At 56.1% G+C, this 24,158-nt stretch overlaps 8 protein-coding genes across 8 annotated transcripts; 4 read left to right on the plus strand and 4 right to left on the minus strand.

The window, feature by feature from the left end:
* Positions 1-946: 946 nt before the first annotated feature.
* On the minus strand, positions 947-2,445 carry F5144DRAFT_282412 (uncharacterized protein). Its single transcript, XM_066783722.1, has 3 exons — positions 2,103-2,445; positions 1,190-2,040; positions 947-1,141 (listed from the first exon to the last, which is right to left on the minus strand). Exons 1-3 carry the CDS (start codon positions 2,142-2,144, stop codon positions 1,006-1,008), a joined length of 1,029 nt encoding a protein of 342 aa, XP_066641118.1. The 5' UTR covers positions 2,145-2,445; the 3' UTR covers positions 947-1,005.
* F5144DRAFT_282470 (uncharacterized protein) lies at positions 2,281-3,975 on the plus strand. Its single transcript, XM_066783723.1, has one exon. The coding sequence runs from the start codon at positions 2,748-2,750 to the stop codon at positions 3,915-3,917; it is 1,170 nt and encodes a 389-aa protein (XP_066641119.1). The 5' UTR covers positions 2,281-2,747; the 3' UTR covers positions 3,918-3,975.
* F5144DRAFT_282401 (P-loop containing nucleoside triphosphate hydrolase protein) lies at positions 3,976-5,919 on the minus strand. The gene is made up of 2 exons (XM_066783721.1): positions 5,169-5,919; positions 3,976-5,097 (listed from the first exon to the last, which is right to left on the minus strand). The coding sequence occupies exons 1-2, from the start codon at positions 5,813-5,815 to the stop codon at positions 4,035-4,037; spliced, it is 1,710 nt and encodes a 569-aa protein (XP_066641120.1). The 5' UTR covers positions 5,816-5,919; the 3' UTR covers positions 3,976-4,034.
* A 2,138-nt stretch (positions 5,920-8,057) lies between these two features.
* On the plus strand, positions 8,058-10,149 carry F5144DRAFT_576682 (kinase-like domain-containing protein). Its single transcript, XM_066789154.1, has 3 exons — positions 8,058-9,067; positions 9,123-9,784; positions 9,841-10,149. The coding sequence occupies exons 1-3, from the start codon at positions 8,342-8,344 to the stop codon at positions 9,986-9,988; spliced, it is 1,536 nt and encodes a 511-aa protein (XP_066641121.1). The 5' UTR covers positions 8,058-8,341; the 3' UTR covers positions 9,989-10,149.
* Positions 10,150-10,724: 575 nt separating this feature from the next.
* F5144DRAFT_576724 (uncharacterized protein) lies at positions 10,725-11,241 on the plus strand. The gene has a single exon (XM_066789155.1). It carries the CDS (start codon positions 10,729-10,731, stop codon positions 10,951-10,953), a length of 225 nt encoding a protein of 74 aa, XP_066641122.1. The 5' UTR covers positions 10,725-10,728; the 3' UTR covers positions 10,954-11,241.
* A 750-nt stretch (positions 11,242-11,991) lies between these two features.
* On the minus strand, positions 11,992-15,510 carry F5144DRAFT_282532 (pseudouridine synthase). Its single transcript, XM_066783724.1, has 4 exons — positions 15,256-15,510; positions 15,017-15,104; positions 14,698-14,961; positions 11,992-14,645 (listed from the first exon to the last, which is right to left on the minus strand). The coding sequence occupies exons 1-4, from the start codon at positions 15,372-15,374 to the stop codon at positions 12,156-12,158; spliced, it is 2,961 nt and encodes a 986-aa protein (XP_066641123.1). The 5' UTR covers positions 15,375-15,510; the 3' UTR covers positions 11,992-12,155.
* A 1,716-nt stretch (positions 15,511-17,226) lies between these two features.
* On the plus strand, positions 17,227-19,710 carry F5144DRAFT_576732 (calponin homology domain-containing protein). The gene is made up of 3 exons (XM_066789156.1): positions 17,227-17,537; positions 17,611-18,590; positions 18,641-19,710. Exons 1-3 carry the CDS (start codon positions 17,412-17,414, stop codon positions 19,464-19,466), a joined length of 1,932 nt encoding a protein of 643 aa, XP_066641124.1. The 5' UTR covers positions 17,227-17,411; the 3' UTR covers positions 19,467-19,710.
* An 807-nt stretch (positions 19,711-20,517) lies between these two features.
* Positions 20,518-23,064, minus strand: F5144DRAFT_549151 (uncharacterized protein; the record flags this gene model as incomplete). The annotated part of the gene is made up of 3 exons (XM_066787561.1): positions 20,518-20,700; positions 20,896-22,848; positions 22,984-23,064. 3 exons carry the CDS (start codon positions 23,062-23,064, stop codon positions 20,518-20,520), a joined length of 2,217 nt encoding a protein of 738 aa, XP_066641125.1.
* Between the last annotated feature and the right edge of the window lie 1,094 nt (positions 23,065-24,158).

The raw sequence follows: 24,158 nt of genomic DNA on the forward strand, positions 1-24,158 counted from the left end.
CATTTCCCACATAGGTGCCTACTCTGGTATTTTATCGAGTGTGAAGGACGGTCCGAAACTCGGTTAGGCGTCGAAGAGGAGGACGGGCATGATGTCGAGGTGGATTTGTGACAGGCGTAGGGGAGTGTCCGTTCAGGTAGCAGGCAGAAACCCAACAAGACAGCGTCTAGGCAAGCTATCTTAGAGACGCGGACAAAACGAGGATTTCGCGTGCTAGGTACGTCTGTGGAGCTCGAGGGTTCTGGATACCGCAATACTCAGTCCTCCAGAAAAGCCAAGTAGCCACGTGGCCGACATGTAGAACAAGCAACTGATTCCTATTTTAGCAATCCATTTCCCAAGGTCCTGATCTTCCTAAAGGCCATGTAGAGTTCATCTAGAGTACTTGCTCTCTTCTACATTTTCTCTCTAGACTCTCGAGGGTTAGGAGGATGAGTAGTTGACTGGCTTGAAGGCGATTCTCCAAGTGTTCATGTCTTATCTTCGGCAGTTAAAGGCGTACCTGCTATCCGGGAGACTAGGTGATGAGGGGGGGTTCTAAAGGTCTAGCAGAAGGTATGTCGGCACTATAATGCCTAGTAACTTCTGCATACTATACTGGGCCAAAACTCCCAAAAGCTCACCGACCACCTCCCGTCGGAGATGGCAAGCTACAGAGCCCCCCCCTTTAGGAATCTGTTCTGGGTAGAGATCGAACTCATGACCTCCCATCGGAGCTGTGCTGTACTCCCTGCCCAGAGGAGGACCGCCGCCAGTGTTCCTTGGCCAACTGTCGAGTGGGCGGTGACCCTTATTGGAAACAACGCCACGAGATCTAATACATATAGTCTGTACGCGCGAGTGCCCTTCCGCTATGACCATTTCCCAACATTCGAGCCAGCACAGTGAGAATCCTGATCAACGGCATGTATTTGCCAAACTCCTAGTAGCTGTATGGGTAAAGTTCATTCAATCGTAAGATGAGAAAAAGAAAATTAAACTACACTTTCCCTCCACCTTCTATACTCATGCGTAAGTCGCCTTCAGCCTCTGGACCAGGTACTCCCCGCTGTTGATACCTTCATACTTCTTATCCGCCTCGGTAGCATACGTACCCGGGATAGCCTCTATAAAGTCCTTGAAGTTGGGGTTACAGAAGTACCTAAATCAGTCAGCCAGCGCATCTCCTTTTTCTCCAGGAGTCACTCACGCAATGCTATACCTCGCCGGGTACGTCTCCCCCACCTCCTCCTCACCGCCCTCCCTCCTCGGCGGCTCCACCACCCGATGCACCGTACTCCGAATCGTATCATTACTCCACCTCGCCAACAAATCCCCCGCATTCACCACGCAAGTCCCCTCAATCGGCGTGGCATCCACAAACGCACCGCTCGGGCTCTGCACCTGCAGACCCCCGCGCTGATCCTGAAACAGCAGGGTGATCGAACCGTAATCCGTGTGCGAGCCCGCGCGCACCTGGCCCGGGTTTATCGCGAACACGTCGCGGCGCACGGCCGGGTAGTGCAGCAGGCGCAGCGTGTTGTCGCGGTCGTCGACGAAGCGGTCGAAGTGGGTTTCGGAGGGCAGGTCCATGCCCACGGCGATGGCGCGCATCACGGACTGGTGTAGGTTGGCGAGGTCGCCGAAGAAGGAGGTCATGGCTTGTTTGAAGCCGGTGAGTTCGCCGTCTTCGGAGGGCCAGTGGTTGGGGTGGCCCGGCTCGTCGTCCCGGCCGATCTCGAGGGATTCTTTGATGTCGGGGATGGAGGTGCGCAGGGCGGAGACGTCGGCCGTGGTGGTGAGGTTGGTGACTTTCTCGCGGCCGGGGGAGGAGTAGCCGCGGTTGGCTTCGGGGCTGGACCAGGCGAGGGACTCCTTGGTGGTAGCGGGGAGGCGGAAGAATTGGGCGGAGCGGTGGAAGGCGTCGGTTATGGTGGAGGAGGGGATGGGGAGGTTGGAGAGGTAGATGAATCCGGCGGTTTGGAAGCCGGTTAGGATGGCTTTGGCCGTTTCAACCCTTTGGGTGGGGGAGCCATTGAGGAATTTGGAGAAGTCGATGAGCTGGGTGTGGTGTCAGGTGGGTAGGTGTTGGTGTGTTGAAGTGAAGTTGCTTGGGTACTCACCGGAATGAGCAGCCCGCCTTCCTGCACCGCTGCTTTCTCCATGTTGAAGTGATCAGTCACTTAGCACCCAAAGCGACGAGAGAAGTGTGTTCGATGAGTGAGTATTAGAAAAGCGGCTGAGAAAAGAGCTGGAGTTCCAAGGGAGCACACCTCGATTTGGACTGGTATTTACACATAAAAGTGAGAGGGGGTCATGCTGTACTATTCTAGCTCCAACATCACTCGCTAGTTTAGATAGTGCGGTGCAACTTTCTGTGATGAACACGGACTTGAGCTGCACAGGCAGGTCCTCTGGCAGCTATCATGTTATCGTTAGGCCGCAACCCCTGCTCTTAGACCGATAACACCCTTGCAATGATCGACTTCACAGCTCACCAAGTGGGGTTGAGAGCAGGTCGACGCTGCGGGAGGCGGAGTGCGGGGTGAGTGCCGGCTTGGCATCGGCGTGAGGTTGTTGATGGATCCCGGTTCATCTCATCGGGCAGGTGCAGGTTGGTTGTGGCAGCGGATGTGGGCAGTTGCTTTCCTATTTTTGAGGCATACTTACCAGCCGCCTCCTACTGCACCCATTTTCTCTTCTGTACACAACTTAAGCTCAACAAGAACAACAAGTGAATAGGTAATTAACACCAAACCACCGTCAAAATGGCACTGGCCCCCGTCGTCGACATCCACACCCACATGTACCCCCCGGAGTACATCTCCATCCTCTCATCGCGGGACACCATTCCCCTCGTCCGCACCTTTCCCTCCTCCCCCGACCCGCGCCTCATCCTCCTCGAATCCGAGATCCCCTCGCTCGAGCGCGCCCTCGCCGACCCGTCCGCCCCGCTCCCCGGCCGGCCCCTCACCAAGCACTTCACTTCCCTCCCAGCCAAACTCTCCTTCATGTCCCACCACAACATCACCACCTCAGTGCTCTCCCTCGCCAACCCCTGGCTAGACTTCCTCCCGGCGGACACCGCCGGCGCCACCGCCGAGCAGATCAACACCTCCTTCGAAACCATGTGCAGCAGCACCAACACCGCCGCCACCACCAACACCACCACCCCCCAACCCCCCAAACTCTTCTTCTTCGGCACCCTCCCGCTCACCGCCCCACCACCCACCATTCTCGCCTCCATCACCCACCTCACCACGCTCCCCCACTGCCGGGGCATCATCCTCGGCACCGGCGGGCTCGCCACCCACCAGGGACTCGACGACCCATCCCTCCTCCCCATCTTCCACGCCCTCGCCGCCTCCTCCCTGCCCATCTTCCTACACCCGCACTACGGCCTGCCCCATTCCGTCTTCGGCACCGGCGCCTACGGCCACGTGCTGCCGCTGGCGCTGGGGTTCCCGATGGAGACGACGATTGCGGTGGCAAGGATGTTTCTGGCGGGGGTGTTTGATGAGGTGAGGGGGTTGCGGATGGTGCTGGCGCATGCGGGGGGCACGTTGCCGTTTTTGGCGGGCAGGATTGAGAGTTGTGTGGTGCATGATGCGGCGTTGGTGGGGAAGGCTGGGGGGTGGGAGGGGAGGAGGTCGGTGTGGGAGGTGTTGAGGGAGCAGGTTTATTTGGATGCGGTGATTTATAGTGAGGTTGGGTTGAAGGCGGCGGTGGAGGCGGCTGGGGGGGCGGATCGGTTGATGTTTGGGACGGATCATCCGTTTTTTCCGCCCGTGGGGGAGAAGGCGGGTGAGGCGGAGGAGGGGGAGTGGGAGAGTGTGAGGTTGAATGTGGAGGCGGTGAATAAGGCGTTGGGAGAGGGGAGTGAGGAGGCGGCGTTGGTGATGGGGGGGAATGCGGTGAGGGTGTTGAAGTTGTATTGATTAAACACCGTGGTTGGCACGGCTTACAAAAGCCCTGCTAGCTACCGAGGCATCGGGTGGTGGTATCTCTATTAGCAGACAGGCTTTACAAGAGCTCATCCATCAGAGTCCGCCCGACTACTCCAACCTCAACTTCTGCTTCCCCCTCTTCCTCTTCCCGCCCACCTCCCTATGCTCCTCCACCTCCAACAACGCCTCGCGCTTCTTCTCCCCCACCAACTTCAACGCATCCCTCACCACCCGCGTCTCCAAATTCACCCCCTCCTCCTCCCACGCCTCCATCTGCCTGCCCACGCGCTGCTCAATCGCCAGAACCAGCTCCACATCCCGCTGCCCCACGAAGGTCACCGCATCCCCCTTCCGCCCCGCACGCGCCGTACGGCCCACCCGGTGGATGTAGTCGTCGGGGTCCCGCGGGATGTCGTAGTTGATCACCAGCTTCACCTCGGGGATGTCCAGCCCGCGCGCCGCCACGTCGGTCGCCACTAGGATGCGCGCCGCCGACGCCCGGAACCGGCCTAGGTTGTCGATGCGCTGCCGCTGTGGGAGTCGTGAGTGGAGGGCTGTGACGCGGTGGTCGAGTAGGCGGAGGAGGTGGTGTAGGAAGTCGGCGGTGGAGGTGCGGTTGCAGAAGATGATGGCGGATTTTTCGGCGTTGGCGGGGGTGAGCAGGAACATGTGCAGGTAGTGCTCGCGGTGGGTGACGGGGATTTGGAGGTGCATCTGTTTGAGGGTGGGGGGGATGGCGAGCGCGTCCGTGTCGACTTCGCAGACGAAGACGGGTTCGCGGCCGGGCTGTCGTGGCATGTTCTTGAGGGCCATGACTTCAGGGGTGATGGTGGCGGTGAAGAGGAGGGTTTGGCGCTCGGCGGGTGGGGGGAGCGCGCCGAGGCATTCTTCGACGTCCGGGAGCATGCTGCCCGGCCCGTTGGCGGCGAGCAGCCGGTCGGCTTCGTCGAGCACCACGAAGCGCACGCGCCGCAGCCCGCAGACAGTGTCTTCGCCCGAGGTGCGGATGTGGTCGGCTAGGCGGCCGGGGGTGGCGATGACGACGTGCGGCCGCTGGGCCAGGGCGATGGCCTGCGACCGCATGTCGGACCCGCCCGTGACCAAGATTGCTTTGAGAGAGTGTGGCGACGAGATGGCTTTGACTTGCTCGTAGATCTGAAGGGCAAGCTCACTAGGGAGTGAGGGGTTTGTTAGTTGGCATAGTCCCGATACGCGACGTTGGTAGAGAGGATGTGTACTCACCGAGTTGGCGTCAGGATGACGGCGAAGATGGCAGACGGGTTCTCGGCCCATTTTTGGAAAATGGGAACAGAGAAAGCCACCGTCTTACCTGAACCTGTCCTGCTCCCACCGATGCAGTCCCTTCCCTTGAGAAGCATCGGGATGCTCTCTCGCTGAATGGCGGTTGGTCGCTTGATGGCCATGTTAGCCAGCGACTGCACTAGCCATGGCCGGAGACCAAGCGACTCAAAAGTGGTATTGGCATCCAAGGGGGCGGTGACCCGGGACGCTGGCTCGGGTTCTCTTAGCTGAGGTGTGACTCCAAGATTGGTTTCGACTTGAGGTTTCCGCTTTATGCGGGAGGGCACATTAAAGGCCGACTTGATAATGGTGGGTTTCTCATCGTCGCTAGCCGGAGGAGAGGTGCGGCGTCGTTTCCTGGGGCTAGCACTGTCTAGGGAGTCTGAATCCTCGGCAGCGCTCTCATCATTGGCATCGCTGGCATCGTTGCTATCGTTTTCATCCTCTGATGCGTCTGATGCTTCCTCTGATGCTGGTGATGCTGGTACTGATGCTGAACTTGCGCCCGAATCCGAATCCCCGTCGATCTCCTCGACTTGTTTCACCACCGCCTCCTTGCGCCGAACTTTCACAGACACGGACGGCATGACTAATTTGACAATTTAGTCACCTTGCAGATGCAATTTTCCGGCAGCCTCTCAAATGCCAGTGAGAGCTTGACGCTGTTGTTGTTTTCGAGAACCGAAAATTTCAGACAGGGGTTTGAAAAAAAGAAGTGGGGTCTCCCTTGGCAGCGAAGAATGGTGGATCCGGGCTCGAAGCCGGGCTCGGGTAGCCGAGAGTCCCACTTTAACATCAAACGAGCCCATCCTTTGCCTTCCTTGCCTTCAGCCAACGAAGATGCTGATCACGGCGCTTAACACGGTTGACCATCAAGAGGCGCCCGCCCTGGGCGCTTGGAGCGACAACTTGCCTCAGGCACAGTCTAGACCGTCTAGGCACGGTGTAAAAAGGATGAGACCCCCTAGCCATGTCTTTCAGAGCAAACGCGCTTTGGCCGAAACCAATCAACTCGAGGTGTCCCAGCTGTGGTCGAGGAGTTGATGCATCTGAGTGCATTTGCTGGGGAGAGCTAACTAGGTTCCGGCTTCTATGGCCGACCACCTGCATGCCGAACTGCCCCTGAAGGACTCCAAGGCTGCTTGCACCGGGATGGCACAGTGCCGAATCCTGGAGCCAGAAGCAAGATATCGGCTGACCACCATCGGGATACCCGAGCACATCAGTGACCTCAGCGGGTCACACAGATAATTATCGAGATGCGGCCCTTTCGGCAAGGACAGTCCCTGAGAGTCCTCACGTCAGCCCGGCACGGTAGTCGGCGGAGGGATCTCCTCAGTGGTGTCGTTATCAAATCAATACCCAAGTAACTACCTAGGTACCTAGGACTTAATATCCCCATTCCCAGCAAAGCCCATACCTGTAGTTGTAATTTGTACCACAGGTCCTGCCGGGTGCTTCATTGCTGCACTTGCCACATGGCGCAGGATTGACCTCGTCGGACTCGACTCACACAATGCAGCGATGCAACGATGCGGGGAGCAGCGCATCCGGCTCCATGCACAGCGAATGCCAGGGCGGGAGGAGGATGGAGTGGCGTCCAGCACGCGTTAATCCGTGGCGGCTACTCTCCCCTGTAGCCCATTAAAATTCAGAGAGGCTTCGATCCTTTTCATCACTCTGCGTCTCTGCTCATCAGCCAGCTGGCGTTGCTTTTGATTTGCTTCCCGAGTCCATCCCTCCATCCATAGGTACCTTTCGAGCTTTCTTGGTGTTGGTTGTTTGCTTGGCTTATCCTGTTTTCCTGTTCTTACTGCAGGACTCAAGACTCGTACTGTGTAGATCCCCGCGGCTTTTTCATCCGCTCCTGCCTGAAAGTGCTGAAGTCTCCGAAACTGCATCTCACTCGCTGGATCGTCCGTTCAACACTTCCAGTCGCGCGTGGGATTCACGGTAAACAATTTCTAGCTTCCAGTCGACGAACCAGACCACCACTCCACTCCGTCAGGTCCCCAGTTTGTCACTCGACACCCCGCCTTTCCAGGGCCAAGGACCCCTGAACCCATCCGACCGCGGCATTGGCCGGCCTTGAGCAATCACTGAACTGTGGAGCCAGGGAGCCCCTGGGCAGGGTATCAGGGCGCCTAGCCCATCGAGGGGCTGTTCCATCGATCCATTGTTGCTTGATTCAAAGCACCGTCTCCCGCACCCGACCACTACCGACCTAACGCTCCCAACGGCAGACAACTCATCCGAGTTCAAGAGGCGAATAATCGACTCCTTCAAGAGCGCGGCCAGTCACCCCCGAGCTGCCCAAACACCACGCCGCATCGCTACTGGACAACAGACGAATCTGCGTCATTTGCGTCCCATTCTTCCAAGCCGACTTCCCCGACTTCCCACAGTCAGATGGAAAGGAGCCGCTGATCCAATCCACATACACCACCGCCGCAGCCAGCCGAGACGAGACCCAGAACGAGCCCAGAGCCCGAAGTGCAGCATTTCTCCAGCTGCTCGATCCAGCGTTGCCTGCGTCTGTTTGTGCACTGCGTTGCTGTCGTGTTGCGCCCATCACTCCACTTGCCTTGACTTTGGTGCTTCCTTGCATCCATTCGACAGCCCATCGCGGGCTTGTCAGCTTTTGTCGCTCGACCGATCTCTTCGGCCCTATTACCCTAGCCGGTCTTGGTCGGGATAACTAGCCTCTGCATCTCGCCCTGTTTGTCTGCAAAACACTACCAGTCACCGGTCGCCAGTCTCCAGTCGACAACGAAGGCCCGCAGCCCACCCACCGCCCGTGCCCAATAATGCCCGGCTCCCAGAATCAGAGCAGCGACGGCGCTGCAGCCATGGTACGAGCCTTTTTCTCCTCCACCAGTCCTTCTATCCACTCGTCAGGTCGCCGTTTTCTTTTACTCTGATATCGGGTGCCTATGTCCCCGAAACAACTCGCATCCTCTATCAGCTAGTTCTTTTTCCCTCGAAGCTCCCCGCCATCACCGCCCAAGAAAAAGTGTATTTCTTGACAAGAGACGTCCGTCCGAGTGGGGGCGAGCAATACATCTAAAATCTGGTCTCGAGAAGTCAACTTGGACTTGCCGCTAACGAACACAATGAAGCCCTCATATCCCCCCCTCGGAATCCCACAACAACACCACACTCCCTCTCAAGTTCCTACAATGTCGGCGGCACCACCACTCCTCCGCCCCGCCATCCCGGGCTCTCGCCCCGGCGGCCGTGCCCCGCGCCTCGGGCTTGCCATCCCTCCGTCTCCCAACGCCAAAGCCCTCGGAAACCCAGGGGCCCCTCCCCCACGGCCGGCCCCGCCTACATTGCACCTCGCGACCCCCATGGGCAGCAGCGTCGTGCCACAAGAACAAAAACCCCTTAAACCCCAACTCAGCCTCAGCCTTCAAAGTGCGAGCGGGGGCAGCGAAAGCAGCGCCGCTCACAGTAGGAGCGGGAGCTTTGGGCCTCTCGACGGCCGTGCGAGCAACCCCACAAGCGCCGGTTCCCAGTTCAGCGCCCTCTCCTTCGCGAGCCAATATGGGATAGGGAGGCAGACAGGCGACCCCGTATCCGCTGTCGGGTCGCTATATTCCAACGCCAGCGAGAGCATGGATATGGACCGGGAGGGCAGTCTGCATGGGCTGGAGAGTTTCGACGAGCTCACCCTGGAGAAGGCCCGGGCAGCAGACGTAGATGACCTAGACGACGAGGGCTGGCGGATTGTGAGTATGGAGAAGCGGATCATCGAGCTTGGAAACCTGGGCGAGGGTGCCGGAGGTGCCGTGACAAAATGCAAACTGAGGGGCGGTGACACCGTCTTTGCTCTCAAGGTACGATGGCGACCCCCTCTTTCTACTGACCCAACACATCCTAACAATCACATAGATTATTACCACAAACCCTGACCCCGATGCCAAGAGGCAAATCATCCGTGAGCTAGGGTTCAATAAGGGGTGCGCCTCGCAACATATCTGTCGCTATTACGGAGCCTTCGTAGACCCGGCGAGCTCCACTATCTCCATCGCCATGGAGTTTTGCGAAGGCGGGTCACTCGATAGCATCTACAAGGAGGTCAAGAAGCTCGGCGGGCGTACGGGCGAGAAAGTTCTAGGAAAGGTCGCCGAGGGCGTGCTCCACGGTTTGACCTACCTGCACTCCAAAAAGATCATCCATCGCGACATCAAGCCAAGCAACATTCTGCTCTGCCGCAACGGCGACGTGAAGCTCTGCGACTTTGGCGTGTCTGGCGAGTTCGGCACCAAGGGCGACGCTAGCACATTTATCGGCACCAGTTACTACATGGCCCCGGAGCGCATCACAGGGCAATCGTACACCATCACCTCCGACGTCTGGTCGACCGGCATTACCTTGCTCGAGGTTGCACAGCATCGCTTCCCCTTCCCGGCCGACGGCACCGAGATGCAGCCCCGCGCCACTCCCCTCGATCTCCTGACTTACATCGTCAAGCACCCTACCCCCAAGCTAAAGGACGAGCCCGAAGCCAACATTTACTGGAGTGGCAGCTTCAAGTATTTCATCGAGTGCTGGTACGCTCTCTTCATCTACCTTCTACCGCTTACATGAACTAACTGTGTTACACTAGCCTTGAAAAGGAACCGGCACGCCGCGCGAGTCCATGGCGTATGCTGGAGCACCCCTGGATGATAGAAATGACTACTAAGCGCGTCAACATGCGCCGTTACCTGGCTCAAGTATGGGGCTGGGATGACAAGGACCAACAAAAGGCATAGAGACCTGGGCATGCCCAGGCTCAACTCGGGCACGACCCGAACGACGAGGCTGCACAAGGCAAAGCGGAGTGCCCTGGGGATGGGGCCCGGGCACAGCATGGGTCAACAGCATACCAGCATGACAACAAAAACAACAGCAGCAACAACCACGGGTCCCATGAATGGGGCGGTGTTCCATCGCTGAGCTGACGACCATCCCGTGGGTCTACCTAACGAATGATGGAGAAATGCCGAAAGAAGAACAAACGACAACACGAGCGACACGACCTCCAGATGAGACGGATCCATCGGATCCTTACCTTTTCTCCACATCAACTCCAGCCTCCACCCTCTACTCAAGCGACCATCGGAGCGGAGCCAACAACAAACGAGGACCATTAACAAACGGCAACTGGGCTTGGTTGTCTCTCACACCAACCTCATCTATCACTCCTCAGCCCCGACAACAATACCAACCACCTCGACATCGTCTTTACCATCACGGTCGTCGTGAGATACATATCGGGATTTATCAACACCAACAATATCTGACCACAAATGAGCCCAGTCACACTCTATTTGGAACAGTTGGAAAGGGGGAAACCTGTGGTCGCTTGGATACCAACGGGGCTATATACAATTTGTACGCCAAGGATACGCATGCGTTTTGGGTTGGGCCGGTGTGGGGTACCTTGCTCAGTGAGGGGTCTGTCTTCTAGTGTAGATCGGTCATGGTTTATGAGCGGAGTGAACGGATGGGGATGGGGCTGGTTGGCTGGGCGGGGAGGGACGTCAAGTGTGTTCTGTTCTTGGTTTTGTTCGGTTCGGACCTTGGTCCGCGATGGATGGATGGGGGTAGCCGAACTGATCTTGACCTTCTGTTGGTTCTCGTTTGGTTATTATGGCATAATACCTTTTCTTGGATCAGGTTGGGTTATTCGGTTTGCAATCTAGCTGTTTTTACTTTTCACGTTACATCTATCTAGTGAGGCAGGGCCTAATCTACTGGTAACTAGCAAGCGTGGGCTTCAGAAGTACCGGGTAATGCAAGGCTCGGTGTGTAACCTTGGTGTGCTACTTGCTTGTTCGTGTATCGTCGAGACGTCACCTCGGCGAGTAAGCCAACCTTGCAGTCGCTCAGCCGGATTACCTTCACTCCTCCACCCAGATCGCAGCTTGCTGCTCCCATAGCCAATCTCATAATGAGAGTTCACCCGAGTTTGAGATAATGGACAATGAAGCACACACGACGGCCCTTTCAAGATACAATCAAATCACCAATTTTATTTCTGCCCAGCGGCAAGCATCACTGTTATCGTACATAACCCATCTACCGTCCTGCAAAAGGGGTATCTCAATGGTTCGTCAGGTCATGTTAATTCCTTCCCAGTAGCAATTCGCCGTGCCTGCCAAATGCCAACGCCGAAAGAAAAACCCCAGGATGACCATGTTTTGATTACCAGACCTTCCCATCGCCATGCCATGTCATGTCACGCAAATGCCACCTTTCTCCCTTGCTTGCAAAAACGCAGGCCGCCAACCAAATAGCAGCCTACTCGCAAGGCGAGAATTGCAAAGCAGAATAGAACAGCTTAATCCCCATTTTTGCAGCCCAATATGTGTGAGCCGAATAGGTCGATAGCACAAAGTCGAAAAGAAAACGAAAAGAAAGACGTAGTTGCCCGAGACAGGGTCGTGTAGCAGACATGAGTGTTTCGCAGACTTAGCTCTGTAAATGAGCAGGCGCAAGTCGCCATCTGTGGGACACACACACGCACACAAGACCCATGCCGTGGTAGAATCCGTGGAGGGGGTTGACAAGTCGGTAAGCTTCCAAAATGGTGTGAAAGCGACAGTCATCTCTCTGGCCAGGACAAATCTTCAGGCGATTCCGCGAAAATGAAATCAGGAAAATGAGGCCGCAACGCCAGAAATGCAGAACAATATGCTCATGATGAGAAGTAGAGGCCGGAAACGTTGGCGATACAACTAGATCGACCAAACGTGAGCTGCGATATGCTCAACCAGACCAAGATAGGCCAACAAAAGGCCATGCATGCAGTAGTAGAATCAGCGCAGATCTGTCAATGGTATGCTGTACCGAGACGACAGCGAGGACACCTAGAATTGGTCCTGCTATCATGATGGCGTTGGGTGATACACTTCAACGCCGTCAGCCATGGTGCGATTAGAGGGCGAGCTCCTCCACGGTCGTGCCCATGAGCTCACGGAGCACGATGGTCGCATAATTGCTAGCCTTCAGCTGAAATTTCAGAATCACAGCAATCCGGCTCGCTTCGGGGTCAATGCTGCTCTCATCGATGTCGGCGGCCATCGCCGAAAGCGGGTTGTCCGATGCGGTGCGGAGTTTAGGGACCGCGATGTTGTTAATGAGTTCGGTGTGAGTGGGGGCTTCTTCAACCTTGACGAGAGCCATACCATCCCCATTGGCCTCGCTACCGTTGGCGTTTGTAGCGGCAGTCGGGACCTTGGGAAGGTTCGTGCCGTACCAGTCCATCGCATCGGATGTCATGGACCCGGCTTCCGTGGTCGGAGCATTGGGAGTGGCACCATTTGCCTGGTTCTCGGTGGCGTTGGTAAGGACATTGGGAAGGCCGTCCATCTTGATACCCTCCGGAAGGGGGCCAAAGTAGGGGATTTTGCCGGTTTCCGCATAGTAAGTGTCCGAGATCCCGCGAATTCCGGTTGTCGGGATAGCGCCCTTGGGCACAGAAACCATGGGGAACGGGCCGTCTGTGAGAATCCGACGGGGAGAGGCATCCTGTGTGTTGTCGGTCAAGGGCGCGCCGTTGCCGACTGGAAAAGGCGTATGAGTTCCATCCTCGTTGGGCTCGTCGAGTTGGAGGGACGGAACCTTGGGAGAAGCGTTGCTACGAGGCACGTCGCCCTGCGTCTGGTTCTCGATCTGATGGTGATGCCGCGCGACCTTAACACGCTTGGCACTGCCGTCGACCCCAGTCTGGACCCAGGTCTCGTTGGTAACGGCAACTCCATCCGAAGGGGGCTCTTGATCGGCCTTGCGGCGGCGTGCGGCAGCCATGGCGTTGTCGTAGGCATCCGGATTCTGAGCGAAATGAGTCCAGTTGTCGACAAGGGGGTCTGCAACAGGTTTGGTAGCGGGCTGGGCCACGGGCTTGGTCGCGGGCTTGGTTGTGGGCTTGGTCGTGGGCTTGGTCCTCGTCGAGGTAGCCGCAGCTTTGGCTAGCTTCTCCAATTGCTTCTTGTGAAGAGCATAGTCGAAATCGGTGGGGTACATCTGCTCAGTATCATCGTGATACGCCCGAACGGCGTACTGTGGGTTGCCAATCAGACGGCCGATGAGGGGGCGGTAGTTGCCGCTCAGGCTGAACTCGCGTTGTTTGCGGCGCATCTCAAAGGGGCTCAGGGAACCATTCTCTGGCTTGCCCATGAACTCGACATAGTACTCCCCGATTTCGTTGCGAGGGTATGAGACATCGTAACCAGGGGTGGGTAGGACGACGTCGAAAATGGTGTACTTTCCGCTGGCGACATCGGAGGGCGTCAAGGCATGGGCTTGGGCGTAGATGTTGTCATCATCGTTGTCGTCGTACGGGTTGAACTCGTCATCGTCGGCGCGGTCACGGCGACGGCTGCCGGTGACCAAGACGAGGTCGCCCTCAATGACCTTGGCACCATACTTGGACCATCGGCGAGTGGCGACAAAATTCCAGACATACGACTGGTAAGCGTGGACGTACATCATGCGCATGCCACGGGTAATGCTCAGAACGGCTCCAGTAAAGTCCTTCGGGTTCCTACCCAGATGACGAATGATGGCAGTCTCGGAGCTAAAGCGCTTGGGGAGAAACTCGAGGGCCTTCTCGGCCTTCTTGGTCGCCTTCCATGCGGTAATGCCACGGGCACGGTTTTGGTCGTCCCGGCTATTTTGCTGCTCCTTCGCAGATCCATGAGTGGGAGAATTGCCGCCCAGAACGTCCTTGAGCACGTCCTCATCGACATGCAAAATGTCGTCAATGAAGCCCTCATAATCGCCCTTCAGGATCTTCATTCCGAGCATATGGGTGCCGATGGTGTAGGTCCCGAAGCGCTGCAGGCCGTAGTAGTTGATGTAACCGTTATGCTTGAGGTGGGCGAGACCACACTCCACAGCCTGCTGGATCATCTTCATGCGATGAGGGAGAGAGCAGTTATCACCACCAAGAGGCTGGCAGCTCTTGAGTGTGATAACGAACTCATTGCCTCCATGCTGACCGAGTTGCAGCGGTTCATTGGAATAGGTGAAATCTCCAACCTTTACGTTGGGAATGCGAGTGTTCAACCAGATGAGGTTGGATGCCTTTTGGCGATAAACGCTGATGCGTTGGACCGTGCCGGCACGGCGGTCCTTGGTACCAGCAAAGCCAAAGTTGGAAGCCTTGATCTTGAGGAGGCGAGCGATGGTGTTGACTGCGTCCATGGTATCCTTGTTTTCCTTGTAGAGAGTGAGGTGAAGGTACTCGCCGCCAACCTTGGCGAACTCCCGGGCTTGATCACGACGATTGTTGTTGTCACGCCGAGAGTTCCAGTTCTGGCTAGGAGCCCGGGTATTAAGAGCCCACTTGGATGCGGTCGCAGTGATGACGCCCGCCGCATCAGCAACTGTTTCATAGCGAGAACGGAAGACGCGGCGGATTTCCTGTCCATGGTCAGCAACTCGAGTTTCATGAGGGAACAGGACTGAGACAAACCTGATGGATAGTGCCCCGCTTGGCCCTATCGGTGACTGCGTCAAACGCGATAGAGCGATCTTGGGGAGACAGCGGCTTCTTGGCTTGGATGCACTCATCAAGCTCAACCAGCTTCTGGGCGGTAGCTTCGCCGATCAATTCGGCCAAAGCCTTTCGGTCGTCATCGGAAACAGGGTGGACTTTCGGCTTGTTGTCTTTGTTGTCCGACTTGTTGTCTGGCTTATTGGGGTTGGCAGCAGGGGCCTTGTTGTTGTCAACAATGGCCTGGAACGGATGTTAGAGTAATTTGATTGACATTGGCATTGAAAACAGTACACACCGGAGGAGGAGTATCATTCTCTATGAAATCACGGAGATGGAGGACAGTGCCGTCCTTCCGAATCTCATTGACGAGAAAGTCGGTGTAACTAATCGAGTGTTAGCTGCAGGTTCAAAACACAGGACCAGATCCGACAGGCGTGGCTGGAACCCAATCAACAGAACCGATCTGGCCTCTGAAGTTCAGGTCGCAGTCGTATCCTCAATTGTAGAATGGGAATAAATACAAAATAAACTTACCGCTTGCGGATATCGCCAGTCCAGGCAAAGTTGATTGCGGCCGAGCGCTGAGTGATACCGAGACTCTTCTCGGTCTCAGCACGCACGGCGGGCACGTGTGTGCTCGGGCGTTGAGACATGTTGTCTTGAGCGGGAGGATGTCTCAAAGAAGCCCGTAGATCACTTTTAAGCGATGATAATGTTGTCCAGTATCAACCGACTGTGATGGCGATTGTTTTGTCGGTGGTAGTCTGGAGGAACAAGTCGGTGGTCAGAATTGAAAAGGTGAGAGGGGAGGAAGAAGAGGAAGAGTGGGTGGAATGTAGAAAAGGAAGTGGGAATTTCAATGGTGAGAGAAAGTAAAAAACGTGCGGGAGGTAAATCGGGAGGTAAATCGGGAGTTTGTTTGGGGTCAGTGGCAGGGAAAGGGAAACTTCGAAGTTGCAGCTTGAGATGAAATAAGAAAAGAAACAACCTGGAAGCAAATAATCGCGCTGCAAAGACAGTTTGATTGGCTGGAAAAGAGTATAAGGTAATAGGAAAAGCCGAGCCACATTACCTTTGATATCTCAAGTTCGAGCAATGCCAGACGGGGTTGTGAGGCGACAAGCTGCAGGAGTTTCGGAAGCCTTGAGTGGTGTGAACCAGAGGTTGCAGGAAAAAAGTCGTTGCTCATTGAGAGGTGTGGAGCCTGGGAGGTGGGCAGGCCGGCAGAATCGCGGGGTATGCGGAACCAGCGGGGCATGATTTTCACCGCCCGATATGGGAGATCCAAACTTGGAGAGATGGTGCTTTCTTATTGGCCAATGCCTCCGGCCAGTTTGGCGGTCCGGAAGCTTGCACCAGCCGCCCGCGCCCTGGTGTGGACCTGGCACGCCTGGCTAGCGCAGTCCCTGTTTGCACTCGAATGCAGGATGCTTGGTTAACCACCAAGTATCCCTCGAGGTAGAACCTCCCTGCACATCTAACTATTATGCTGAGCTGCACTTGGTTTTGCCTTGTTTCTGTTCTGCAACTTTGGGGAAATGTTTGGTGGTTTGGGGTTACAAGAGTAGGTGCAGGTAGTGTCACCCAACAAATCTTGAGAAAAGGACGTTTGTAAGGTCATTAACCCATAGGGGAACTGTCTGACAAAGGAAGGCATCATGACGTTGACCACATAGGCTATCGATGGAGGCAGAGGAAATTACAATTAAGGCAGATCAGAGCCTGGTTTACAAAATGTGTTGCTTTTGGTTTGCTAACCACCATCACCGAGTGGACAACCACGAGTAATATTGCCACGGGGTGAATGGGAATCACGGACCCCATTATCAATGAATAGGGTAGGGTGGTGGCTTGTGGTCTAAAGTACACGGCGAGCAGAAGTGTCACAGAACCACCTGACATTTTCACCTGGCAGTTCAAATTTCCAAGACTGACCCGAGATCTCTGTCGAATTCCATTGCGGAAACGGTAAGAAATTAGGGAGGTATACACAGGGAAGTAGACACCAGCGGGTGTATAGGCTAATTGGTCAAACCATCGGCGAGGAATGCAAGACTGGAATGGCTGGGGAAATCCACAGCCGAAGGAAGACGGCATGAGAATGTGTCGCCCGTGAAGCCTGGTTGATCTACAGGCTGGAGCTGCTGAAACTCGAGACGAAAAGAGTAGGCGAAACTGGTTGTGGTGGCAGCTATAAAATAAAGATCCCTTGGGTTTGGGCATCACTTGCCCACAAATTAGTCATGTTCCTGACATTTTCGGAAACCCAATCAATCAATCAATCACCTTTGTTGTCGCCTTGCAGCTCCTGTCTTATTCGAAGATTATCGAGTCCAGGAAAACAAGCCCAACGAGCTGCCGTCCAATTAAACTAAAACCTGGCTCCCCTGGGTATTGATCGGTCCCTCTCGGCTGCAGGTGCCGACGTGGCTATTGACACAGTGCATTATTGGCGGGGCTGGGTCCAGCCGCCAACCAGGGTCGCCTCCAAGATGCAAGCGAAGAGGGAGAGATCACCGAGATCTCGGAGGTCACAAGACGTGACAATAGCAACAACAGCAACCCTCCGAAACTATCGCCTCAAAAACTCTTACAAAAGCAGATGGAGACAGCAGCTTTGCCAGGCTCCCTCCGAAACTAAAGTACAAATCTGGATAGAAATCCCCGCTCAGTCGGCGCTTGTCAACAAAATGGCCTTCGCCGAGCAGCAACGCTGGATCACGGTCCAGCAAAAAACATTTACGAAATGGTTGAACACTAAGGTGGAAGCTCGTGGCCTCGAGGTCAAGGACTTGGTGCAGGACTTGTCTGATGGAGTATGTTTTCCCCAGCTACTGGCTGATGACGAGGAGCTGTTTTTGCTGATGCTCGTTTATTTCCCCTGCCTAGGTTATGCTCATCCATCTCCTCGAATGTCTCTCTAGCGAGTCGCTCGGCCGATATGCCGCCAAACCCAAGCTGCGCGTGCAGCGCTTCGAGAATGCAAATAGAGCCCTTGACTTTATCAAGTCACGCGGGATCCAAATGACGAATATCGGTGCCGAGGACGTGGTAGACGGAAACCGCAAAATTATCCTGGGTTTGATATGGACTCTTATTCTACGCTTTACCATCAACGACATCAATGAGGAGGGCATGACGGCAAAGGAAGGCTTGCTGCTATGGTGTCAGCGCAAGACCGCCTGCTACGACGAGGTGGATGTGCGCGACTTCAGCGCTAGTTGGAACGACGGGCTCGCATTCTGCGCGTTACTCGACATTCACCGACCGGACCTTATCGACTACGATGCACTCGATAAGTCAGACCACAGAGGAAACATGCAGATGGCGTTCGATATTGCGCATAAGGAGATCGGTATCCCCAAGCTGCTCGACGTGGAGGACGTGTGTGATGTGGCGAAGCCCGATGAGCGCAGTCTGATGACCTACATCGCATACTGGTTCCACGCCTTCTCTCAGATGGAGAAGGTTGAGAACGCCGGCCGCCGCGTCGAGAAGTTTGTGAACAATATGCGTGGCGCTTGGGACATGCAGAGCGCCTACGAGCGGCGGATGAGGGCGTTACTGCAGGTCATACGCGAGCAGATGGAGAGTTGGCAGCTGGCGAAGTTCGAAGGAACTTATACCGACGCCAAAGCGCAAGCTGCTGATTTTGCGGCCTACAAGAGGGGGTTGAAGCGGGAGTGGGTAGCAGAGAAGAGCGAGCTAGCGACCTTGTTGGGCAACATCAAGACTAAGCTAGGCACATACCGACTGCGGCCATATGATCCACCGGCAGAGCTGAGGTTGGAGATGTTGGATCAGGAATGGGCGAACCTGACCAAGGCGGAGATGGCCCGGGGGCAGCTGATTAACGAGACCATCAGAGAGTATGTATCTCCAAGCCCTTTGTCGCGGAAAACTCACTAATATGGCCCAGCATCAAAAACGCCCTAAGGAAGTCTTTCGCCGACAAGGCCAACGACTTTGCCTTGGCACTTAACACCATCCAACTCGCCATCTCTGGCTTAGAAGGCGACGTAGAAGACCAACTACACCACGTGCGGAAGCTCTCGGAAAACCTCCCTCCACTCGACGCCTTCCTCAAGACCATCGCGGCGGTCGATGCTAAGTGCCAAGAAGCCAACATCGAAGAGAACGACTTCACCACCTACACTTACGACGAGCTCTGCTACGAGCTCTCCCTCGTCAAATCCTCCGTTTCTAAGAAGCTCGCCTTTCTCGAGAACCAGATGGTCGCCCGCAACATGACCAACCTGACCCCGATCCAGCTTGAAGAGTTCGAGTCCGTCTTCCGCCACTTCGACCGCGACGACACAAACTGCCTCTCGGAACTCGAATTCAGCGCCGCGCTCGCCTCGCTGGGACTGATATTCTCCGAGGACGAGATGCACGACTATTTCCTCGACACGTCGGGCGGGCTCGACCGCGTCACCTTCGAGCAGTTCATCCGTTTCATGGTCGACGTGACTGAGGACCAGAACACGGCCGAGCAGGTATTCCAAAGCTTCAGGGAGGTCGCCGACGGGAAGCCCTACGTCACCGAGATGGACCTGCGCCACTCGCTGGTGCCGGACGAGGTGATCGAGAAGCTGGTCGAGATCATGCCGGGCCATAGCGGGCCCGACATGCAGTCCGACCGGGGGCAGCCGCAGTTCGATTACATCGCGTTTATGGACAAGATGATCGGGGACGCCGAGACTGGGAGGACGAGCCCGTCTAGCAGGTCGATGAACGGGCACTGATTGATGGAAGCCGTGCGTTGGTTTGGTGATATGTCGCTCTGGGAGCGGAAGTAGCTTCGCTTCACATCTCTTTTCGTCATATTCTTTCTTTAATAGTCGTGTTAAGCATAGCGGGCATGGTTTTTGGGGATACAGATCAGACTTGACCAACTCAACCTTGCTAATACCGATGGCCATCGTGCTATACTTGAGTAGCAAGAGGTAAAAAATATATCAGATTACAATCCAGTCGGTTTCAACTCAGTAGTTCATTGTCTTTTTTTGGTTTCCTACACAAGAACTTGTTCCTCTTGTGGAGTTAACAAAACAGCAACAAAAACGATCACAGCCATCAAACCACAATGGTAAAAGCTCACCGGCCCCCGTCCCCGTCGAGACTCTGCCGGCTACGAAACCCCGTCGGGTTTGCATTTAGTGAAACCCCGTCGGGTTCACATTGAGTAGCGCCCCAGGACCGACTCGAACCCACAACCTCCCGCCCGGGCAGTTGGGTGCAGGAACAAGTCGCCCCGGAGCCAGAGGACCACAGCCAGTGCCAATTAAGCCACTACCGGCCGGTTTTGCTGTGGTCCTCGTATAACTGGCCGCGCAGAATCGGTATATCTATGGGCATGTGCTCAGCCTATGAAAACGAGGCGGCCGTTTGGGACGATTCTAACAGATGGGACTATACCAGGTAGCTTCATCCATATATAACCCCAACCCTAATAACTTTTCCTACATATAAACCGAACCCTATCAATATCAGTTAGTTACCTAATTAAGTTGTAGAAAAACAAGAGAAAAAGAATCACAGGCAACAGTTCACTTGATGGGGAAGAAAAGGAAAAGTTTGTTTGGCAGTTAAAACAATGAATGATTTTCGCTGGTCTATCCAACCCACCCAATCCATCTAGCACATAGATCGCTTCGCCCATGATCCAGCCAGCCAGTACATGCTCCTACCCGTCTATCCCTTCCGCACCTCCAACATGAAAATGGCAAGACAAACCCCGACTAACCATCATGGCAGAAATTTGATCATATAAAAAGAGAGGACACGCCCCGTTCGTTACTCCTTAAAAGCACCCATCTCCTTCAACGCCCCAGCCAGACGCTTGTAGTCTTTCAACAAATCAAACACCTCGCCGAGCTTGAGGTCTGCCGCATTCTGCAGTTCCATAAAGCGTTTATGAGGCGGGTTGATCTTGGGGGGTTCCCTCGGCGGGAGCACAGCGGCAAGGTCCGGGAAGGCCTGGGGAAGGTAGGTTTGTTAGTATTTATTCCACATGCCAACGGCCATCAACAACCCGCGTTGGATTGTGTAAGAGGGACAAAGACAGATAGAAGAAGGTGAGACATCGAGGGAAAAAAAAAACAAAAGAAAAAAAGAAAAACATACCGTAGCCAAATCCCCCCCCTCCGCCCCCACCACCGCACCCGCACCCACCCTACCCCCACCGGCATCCTTCGCCGGCGGCGTCGGCGCCCTCCCCGCTCCCGCCGGCCCCGTTGTCGCCGCGGACGAGCGCCCAAACCCCCTCAGCCCGCCAATGCCCGCGGACAGCCTCGCCATGGGGTTGAACGAGTTGCTCAGGTTGCGCATCGAGTCGATGATGGGCGGGCTGGTGACGACGGGGCTGCTGCCCGTGGCAGTGACCTGGGTGGTGGACGAGGGCGCGCCGGGTTCCGCGCGGCGCTGTTGCTGGTGGTGGTGGGGGTGGTGGTCCTCGACGCCGAGGCCGCGCCGGGAGGACGAGCCGGCGCTGCGGGAGGAGTCGGCGCTGTGATCGCGCGAGGCCTTGCGCCCCGTGCCGGAGATGAAGCTCAGGAGTGGGGGCCGCTCGGGTTCTTGTTCTGGGCTGGGGTTGCGGAGGGAGAGTTCGGGGGTGGGGGCGAGGTCGTCGTCGGGGTTGGGGAGGGGCGGTGTGCCGATGAGCTTGCGCGCGTCGTCGAGGGTTTTGGGGACGATGACTTCGCCGCCGTCGGCTTTGGTGAGGACGGCGTCGGGCGCCCGCTCGCGGAGCTTGCCGAGGAGGAACTTGTAGCTGTTGTCGAGGGAGCTGCCGATGGTCTTGAGGCTCTGATCGGCGGTGGTGAGGACTGCGTCCGAGGCCGCGTTGAGGGCCTGTGCGGGGGTGGGCGTGTTGCGGACGAGATCGCTTAGGCGGCGGGCGCGGAGCTGGGCGTTGACTGTCGCGCGAAACCCGGCCGGGCTTTGAGATGGGGATGGGGCTTGGGATTGCTGTTTTAGGGCAGCGCTGAGGCTGGCTGAGGCGGATTCGGAGGAAGGGTTGGGGCCGTGGGCTGGTGGGGCGGGCGAGGTGGGCGAGAAGGCTGGCGGGAAGGTGTCTCCCTTTGGTAGGGGTGATGAGCCGGGGTTTTTGAGCGGGCCGGTTGGGGTTTCGTCGGCCCGGAGGGTAGAGAGATCTACTGTCTCGAGAAAGGAGACGGCAGCTTCGAGGGTTGTGAGACAGTAGGCTGCCTCGCCTGTGAGTTTTGGCTCCCAACGGAAGCGCTGAATGAAGTTGACGTCGCTGATGACGCTGAGGTTTTCAGGGGTTAGAGTGATGAGGGTGTAGATTAACATGGGCATCAGCTCGTCCGCTGACGAGGAGGGGTGGAAGTGAGATAGCGTGTCGATGATACTCTTATGGGCCGATTTGAGGTGGTTCAGCTTCCCTAGGGGATACCTTGACTGGCTCATCAACGCCAGATGGTTCCTCGCCTGTTCCAGCCATTCCCTGACCTCCTCTTGCTTCTTGGCGGCCGCCTCCAGGTCGTTGTCTGCCGTGCCGAGTTCGACCCCGAGATCCACCGGGCCAATGCCAACCACAGAGAGGGCGGCTGTTTTCGACCGGAGCTTAGCGTCCTGCGCCTCGTCCTGGGTGCTGCGGTGGCGGTAGATCTTGCTGTAAATGCCTTCACATAACCTCCTTTCCACAGCTTCCTCTAGGAGCGACTTCTTCTGCTCCAGCGCCCGCCTCGCCTTCTTTCGGTTTGCGTATTCCTCGGCGGTCAATAATTGCTGGTCCGAATCCCGCCTAAGGGGAGTCTTGTCCTTCGTGCCAAGTGAGGTGGCCTTTGCTCGCAACAGGCTGGCTGCTGATGCTCGAGTCGAGAGAGGGGGGGCATCTTCGCGCCTCTGCCGGCTGGCCAAAGCATCGATGTGAGTCTGGATATGTGACGAGGCTGTCCCATAGAATTCTTGAAACATATAGGCGAGGTTGTCAATGTTGGGTGGGGTAGGATGCACCTTGGCCGACAAAGAATCGATGAAGCGGTCCGTCAAACTGATGAGTTCAATGGGAAGATCGTCAAGGTCGACAGAAGCCCTTGGTGGCTCGATCGCCTCCTCGCTGATTCTACTGACGAAGGTGTCCGGCGCCTCATCCCCGCCCCCCTGTGTCACCTGTGTCCCAGAGGCCGTTCGGAGGGACAGCCTGGCGGGTGGGGGTCCATTCTCAAAAGTGCTGGCTCTCTTGATCCGTGTCGTTGGCTCAGGAGAAGTAGTGCGCTCTACCCGAAAGGAGCGTACCGGTCTTTGGGAATTTGGGCTCTGCGCCGGGTCGGAGTTGGAAGCCATAGGGCTGCCGCTGAAGATCAGACTGGATAGCATTGCGTTAGTGTCTGGATAAGGTCCCTGAATCGCAGCTTTGGAAGATACGAGATGAGAAGGGCCGCCCGATCTTCTTGGGCACCCTTCTCATATCATAATGAAGGTCACCCCGGAGTCGCAGGGTGGGCTTGGCCTTACCAGAGCTGGACCTCAGTCGCATGAAGCAGCGGACCACCCTAGAATGCACCAAGATGCACCAAGATGGGATGTTGAAACAAGCGGACCCGGGCGGGTGATCAGCAGGTGGCCGATATCGAGACCGCGGGGCCGTTTTCTTGATTCGTCGTTGCAAAAACAAGATGTGCACAATCGAGATTTGCTGCACGGATATTCAGAGCACAAAAATAAAGATGGTGGGACGGGACATGTGTGTGTATCTTGAACTCTCCTAGCCGTTTATCGAACTGCGAAATATGGAGCTCTCCCCACGCGAGACAGTGGGAGCATTGAATGTGGGGACGCAGAGGGGACGCGGCGCTGGGTTAAGGGGCGCGTTTGCGACGCAAGCCGAGCCCGGTACAGGCAACCCCGGGCCTAACGGGATGACTCGACCGAAGGGACTGATAACGCAGCAGCGGGCCTTGAAACCGAGCCATAGGTTTATACGGATGATAGGGAAACTCGAGACATTCCAATACCTATTTTAAAAGGCCAAATACACCAATGAGGAACGCAGCATCACTCACTCAACTCTATGAACGAGAATGTCAGTTGCTGGTCACAGTGTACCTAAGTGGTCTTGGCGTGGTCTTCAAGGTGCCCGCTCGGATGGGCTACAGGGCTCTGTCAGAGGCCCCAGCCGATTCGAAGAGCGGGCCTGGATGTTTGAACCATGAGGGCCTTGAAAGACCCCCAAGAAAGGCCAGAGGAAATCCGGAGAAACAATCTCAATTGGGGAAGTCTCGGACTCTGCGGCCATCTTGCATCTGTGAGCGTCACCAGTTCCAGGCACCTGCAGTGGATTCTCAACAGTTTCTCAACGGGCAGCCGCCCAATGGAAGCGATAGAAGCTTGCACGTCAGACCCCTCGCCCGAATCTGGGGCAGTGAATCATGTGCCTGTTAGGGATCCTCCCTGTCGCGGGTAGCTCTGTA

This window comes from Chaetomium tenue (genome assembly GCF_020726465.1).
Source record: "Chaetomium tenue strain MPI-SDFR-AT-0079 chromosome Unknown F5144scaffold_5, whole genome shotgun sequence".
Taxonomy (NCBI): domain Eukaryota; kingdom Fungi; phylum Ascomycota; class Sordariomycetes; order Sordariales; family Chaetomiaceae; genus Chaetomium; species Chaetomium tenue.

Bases quoted from the DNA above. Each gene is read 5' to 3' on its own strand.
- F5144DRAFT_282412 (XM_066783722.1), bottom strand. From the start codon at position 2,144: ATGGAGAAAGCAGCGGTGCAGGAAGGCGGGCTGCTCATTCCG. The intron at 2,041-2,102 runs GTGAGTACCCAA...CACCACACCCAG, and splicing joins AAGGCGGGCTGCTCATTCCG to CTCATCGACTTCTCCAAATT. The intron at 1,142-1,189 runs GTGAGTGACTCC...TGACTGATTTAG, and splicing joins CCGGCGAGGTATAGCATTGC to GTACTTCTGTAACCCCAACT.
- F5144DRAFT_282470 (XM_066783723.1), top strand. From the start codon at position 2,748: ATGGCACTGGCCCCCGTCGTCGACATCCACACCCACATGTACCCCCCG.
- F5144DRAFT_282401 (XM_066783721.1), bottom strand. From the start codon at position 5,815: ATGCCGTCCGTGTCTGTGAAAGTTCGGCGCAAGGAGGCGGTGGTGAAA. The intron at 5,098-5,168 runs GTGAGTACACAT...CTCACTCCCTAG, and splicing joins GTCATCCTGACGCCAACTCG to TGAGCTTGCCCTTCAGATCT.
- F5144DRAFT_576682 (XM_066789154.1), top strand. From the start codon at position 8,342: ATGAAGCCCTCATATCCCCCCCTCGGAATCCCACAACAACACCACACT. The intron at 9,068-9,122 runs GTACGATGGCGA...ACAATCACATAG, and splicing joins ACACCGTCTTTGCTCTCAAG to ATTATTACCACAAACCCTGA. The intron at 9,785-9,840 runs GTACGCTCTCTT...GTGTTACACTAG, and splicing joins AAGTATTTCATCGAGTGCTG to CCTTGAAAAGGAACCGGCAC.
- F5144DRAFT_576724 (XM_066789155.1), top strand. From the start codon at position 10,729: ATGGGGCTGGTTGGCTGGGCGGGGAGGGACGTCAAGTGTGTTCTGTTC.
- F5144DRAFT_282532 (XM_066783724.1), bottom strand. From the start codon at position 15,374: ATGTCTCAACGCCCGAGCACACACGTGCCCGCCGTGCGTGCTGAGACC. The intron at 14,962-15,016 runs GTGTGTACTGTT...CATCCGTTCCAG, and splicing joins AGAATGATACTCCTCCTCCG to GCCATTGTTGACAACAACAA. The intron at 14,646-14,697 runs GTTTGTCTCAGT...GACCATGGACAG, and splicing joins AGCGGGGCACTATCCATCAG to GAAATCCGCCGCGTCTTCCG.
- F5144DRAFT_576732 (XM_066789156.1), top strand. From the start codon at position 17,412: ATGGCCTTCGCCGAGCAGCAACGCTGGATCACGGTCCAGCAAAAAACA. The intron at 17,538-17,610 runs GTATGTTTTCCC...TCCCCTGCCTAG, and splicing joins TGCAGGACTTGTCTGATGGA to GTTATGCTCATCCATCTCCT. The intron at 18,591-18,640 runs GTATGTATCTCC...AATATGGCCCAG, and splicing joins ATTAACGAGACCATCAGAGA to CATCAAAAACGCCCTAAGGA.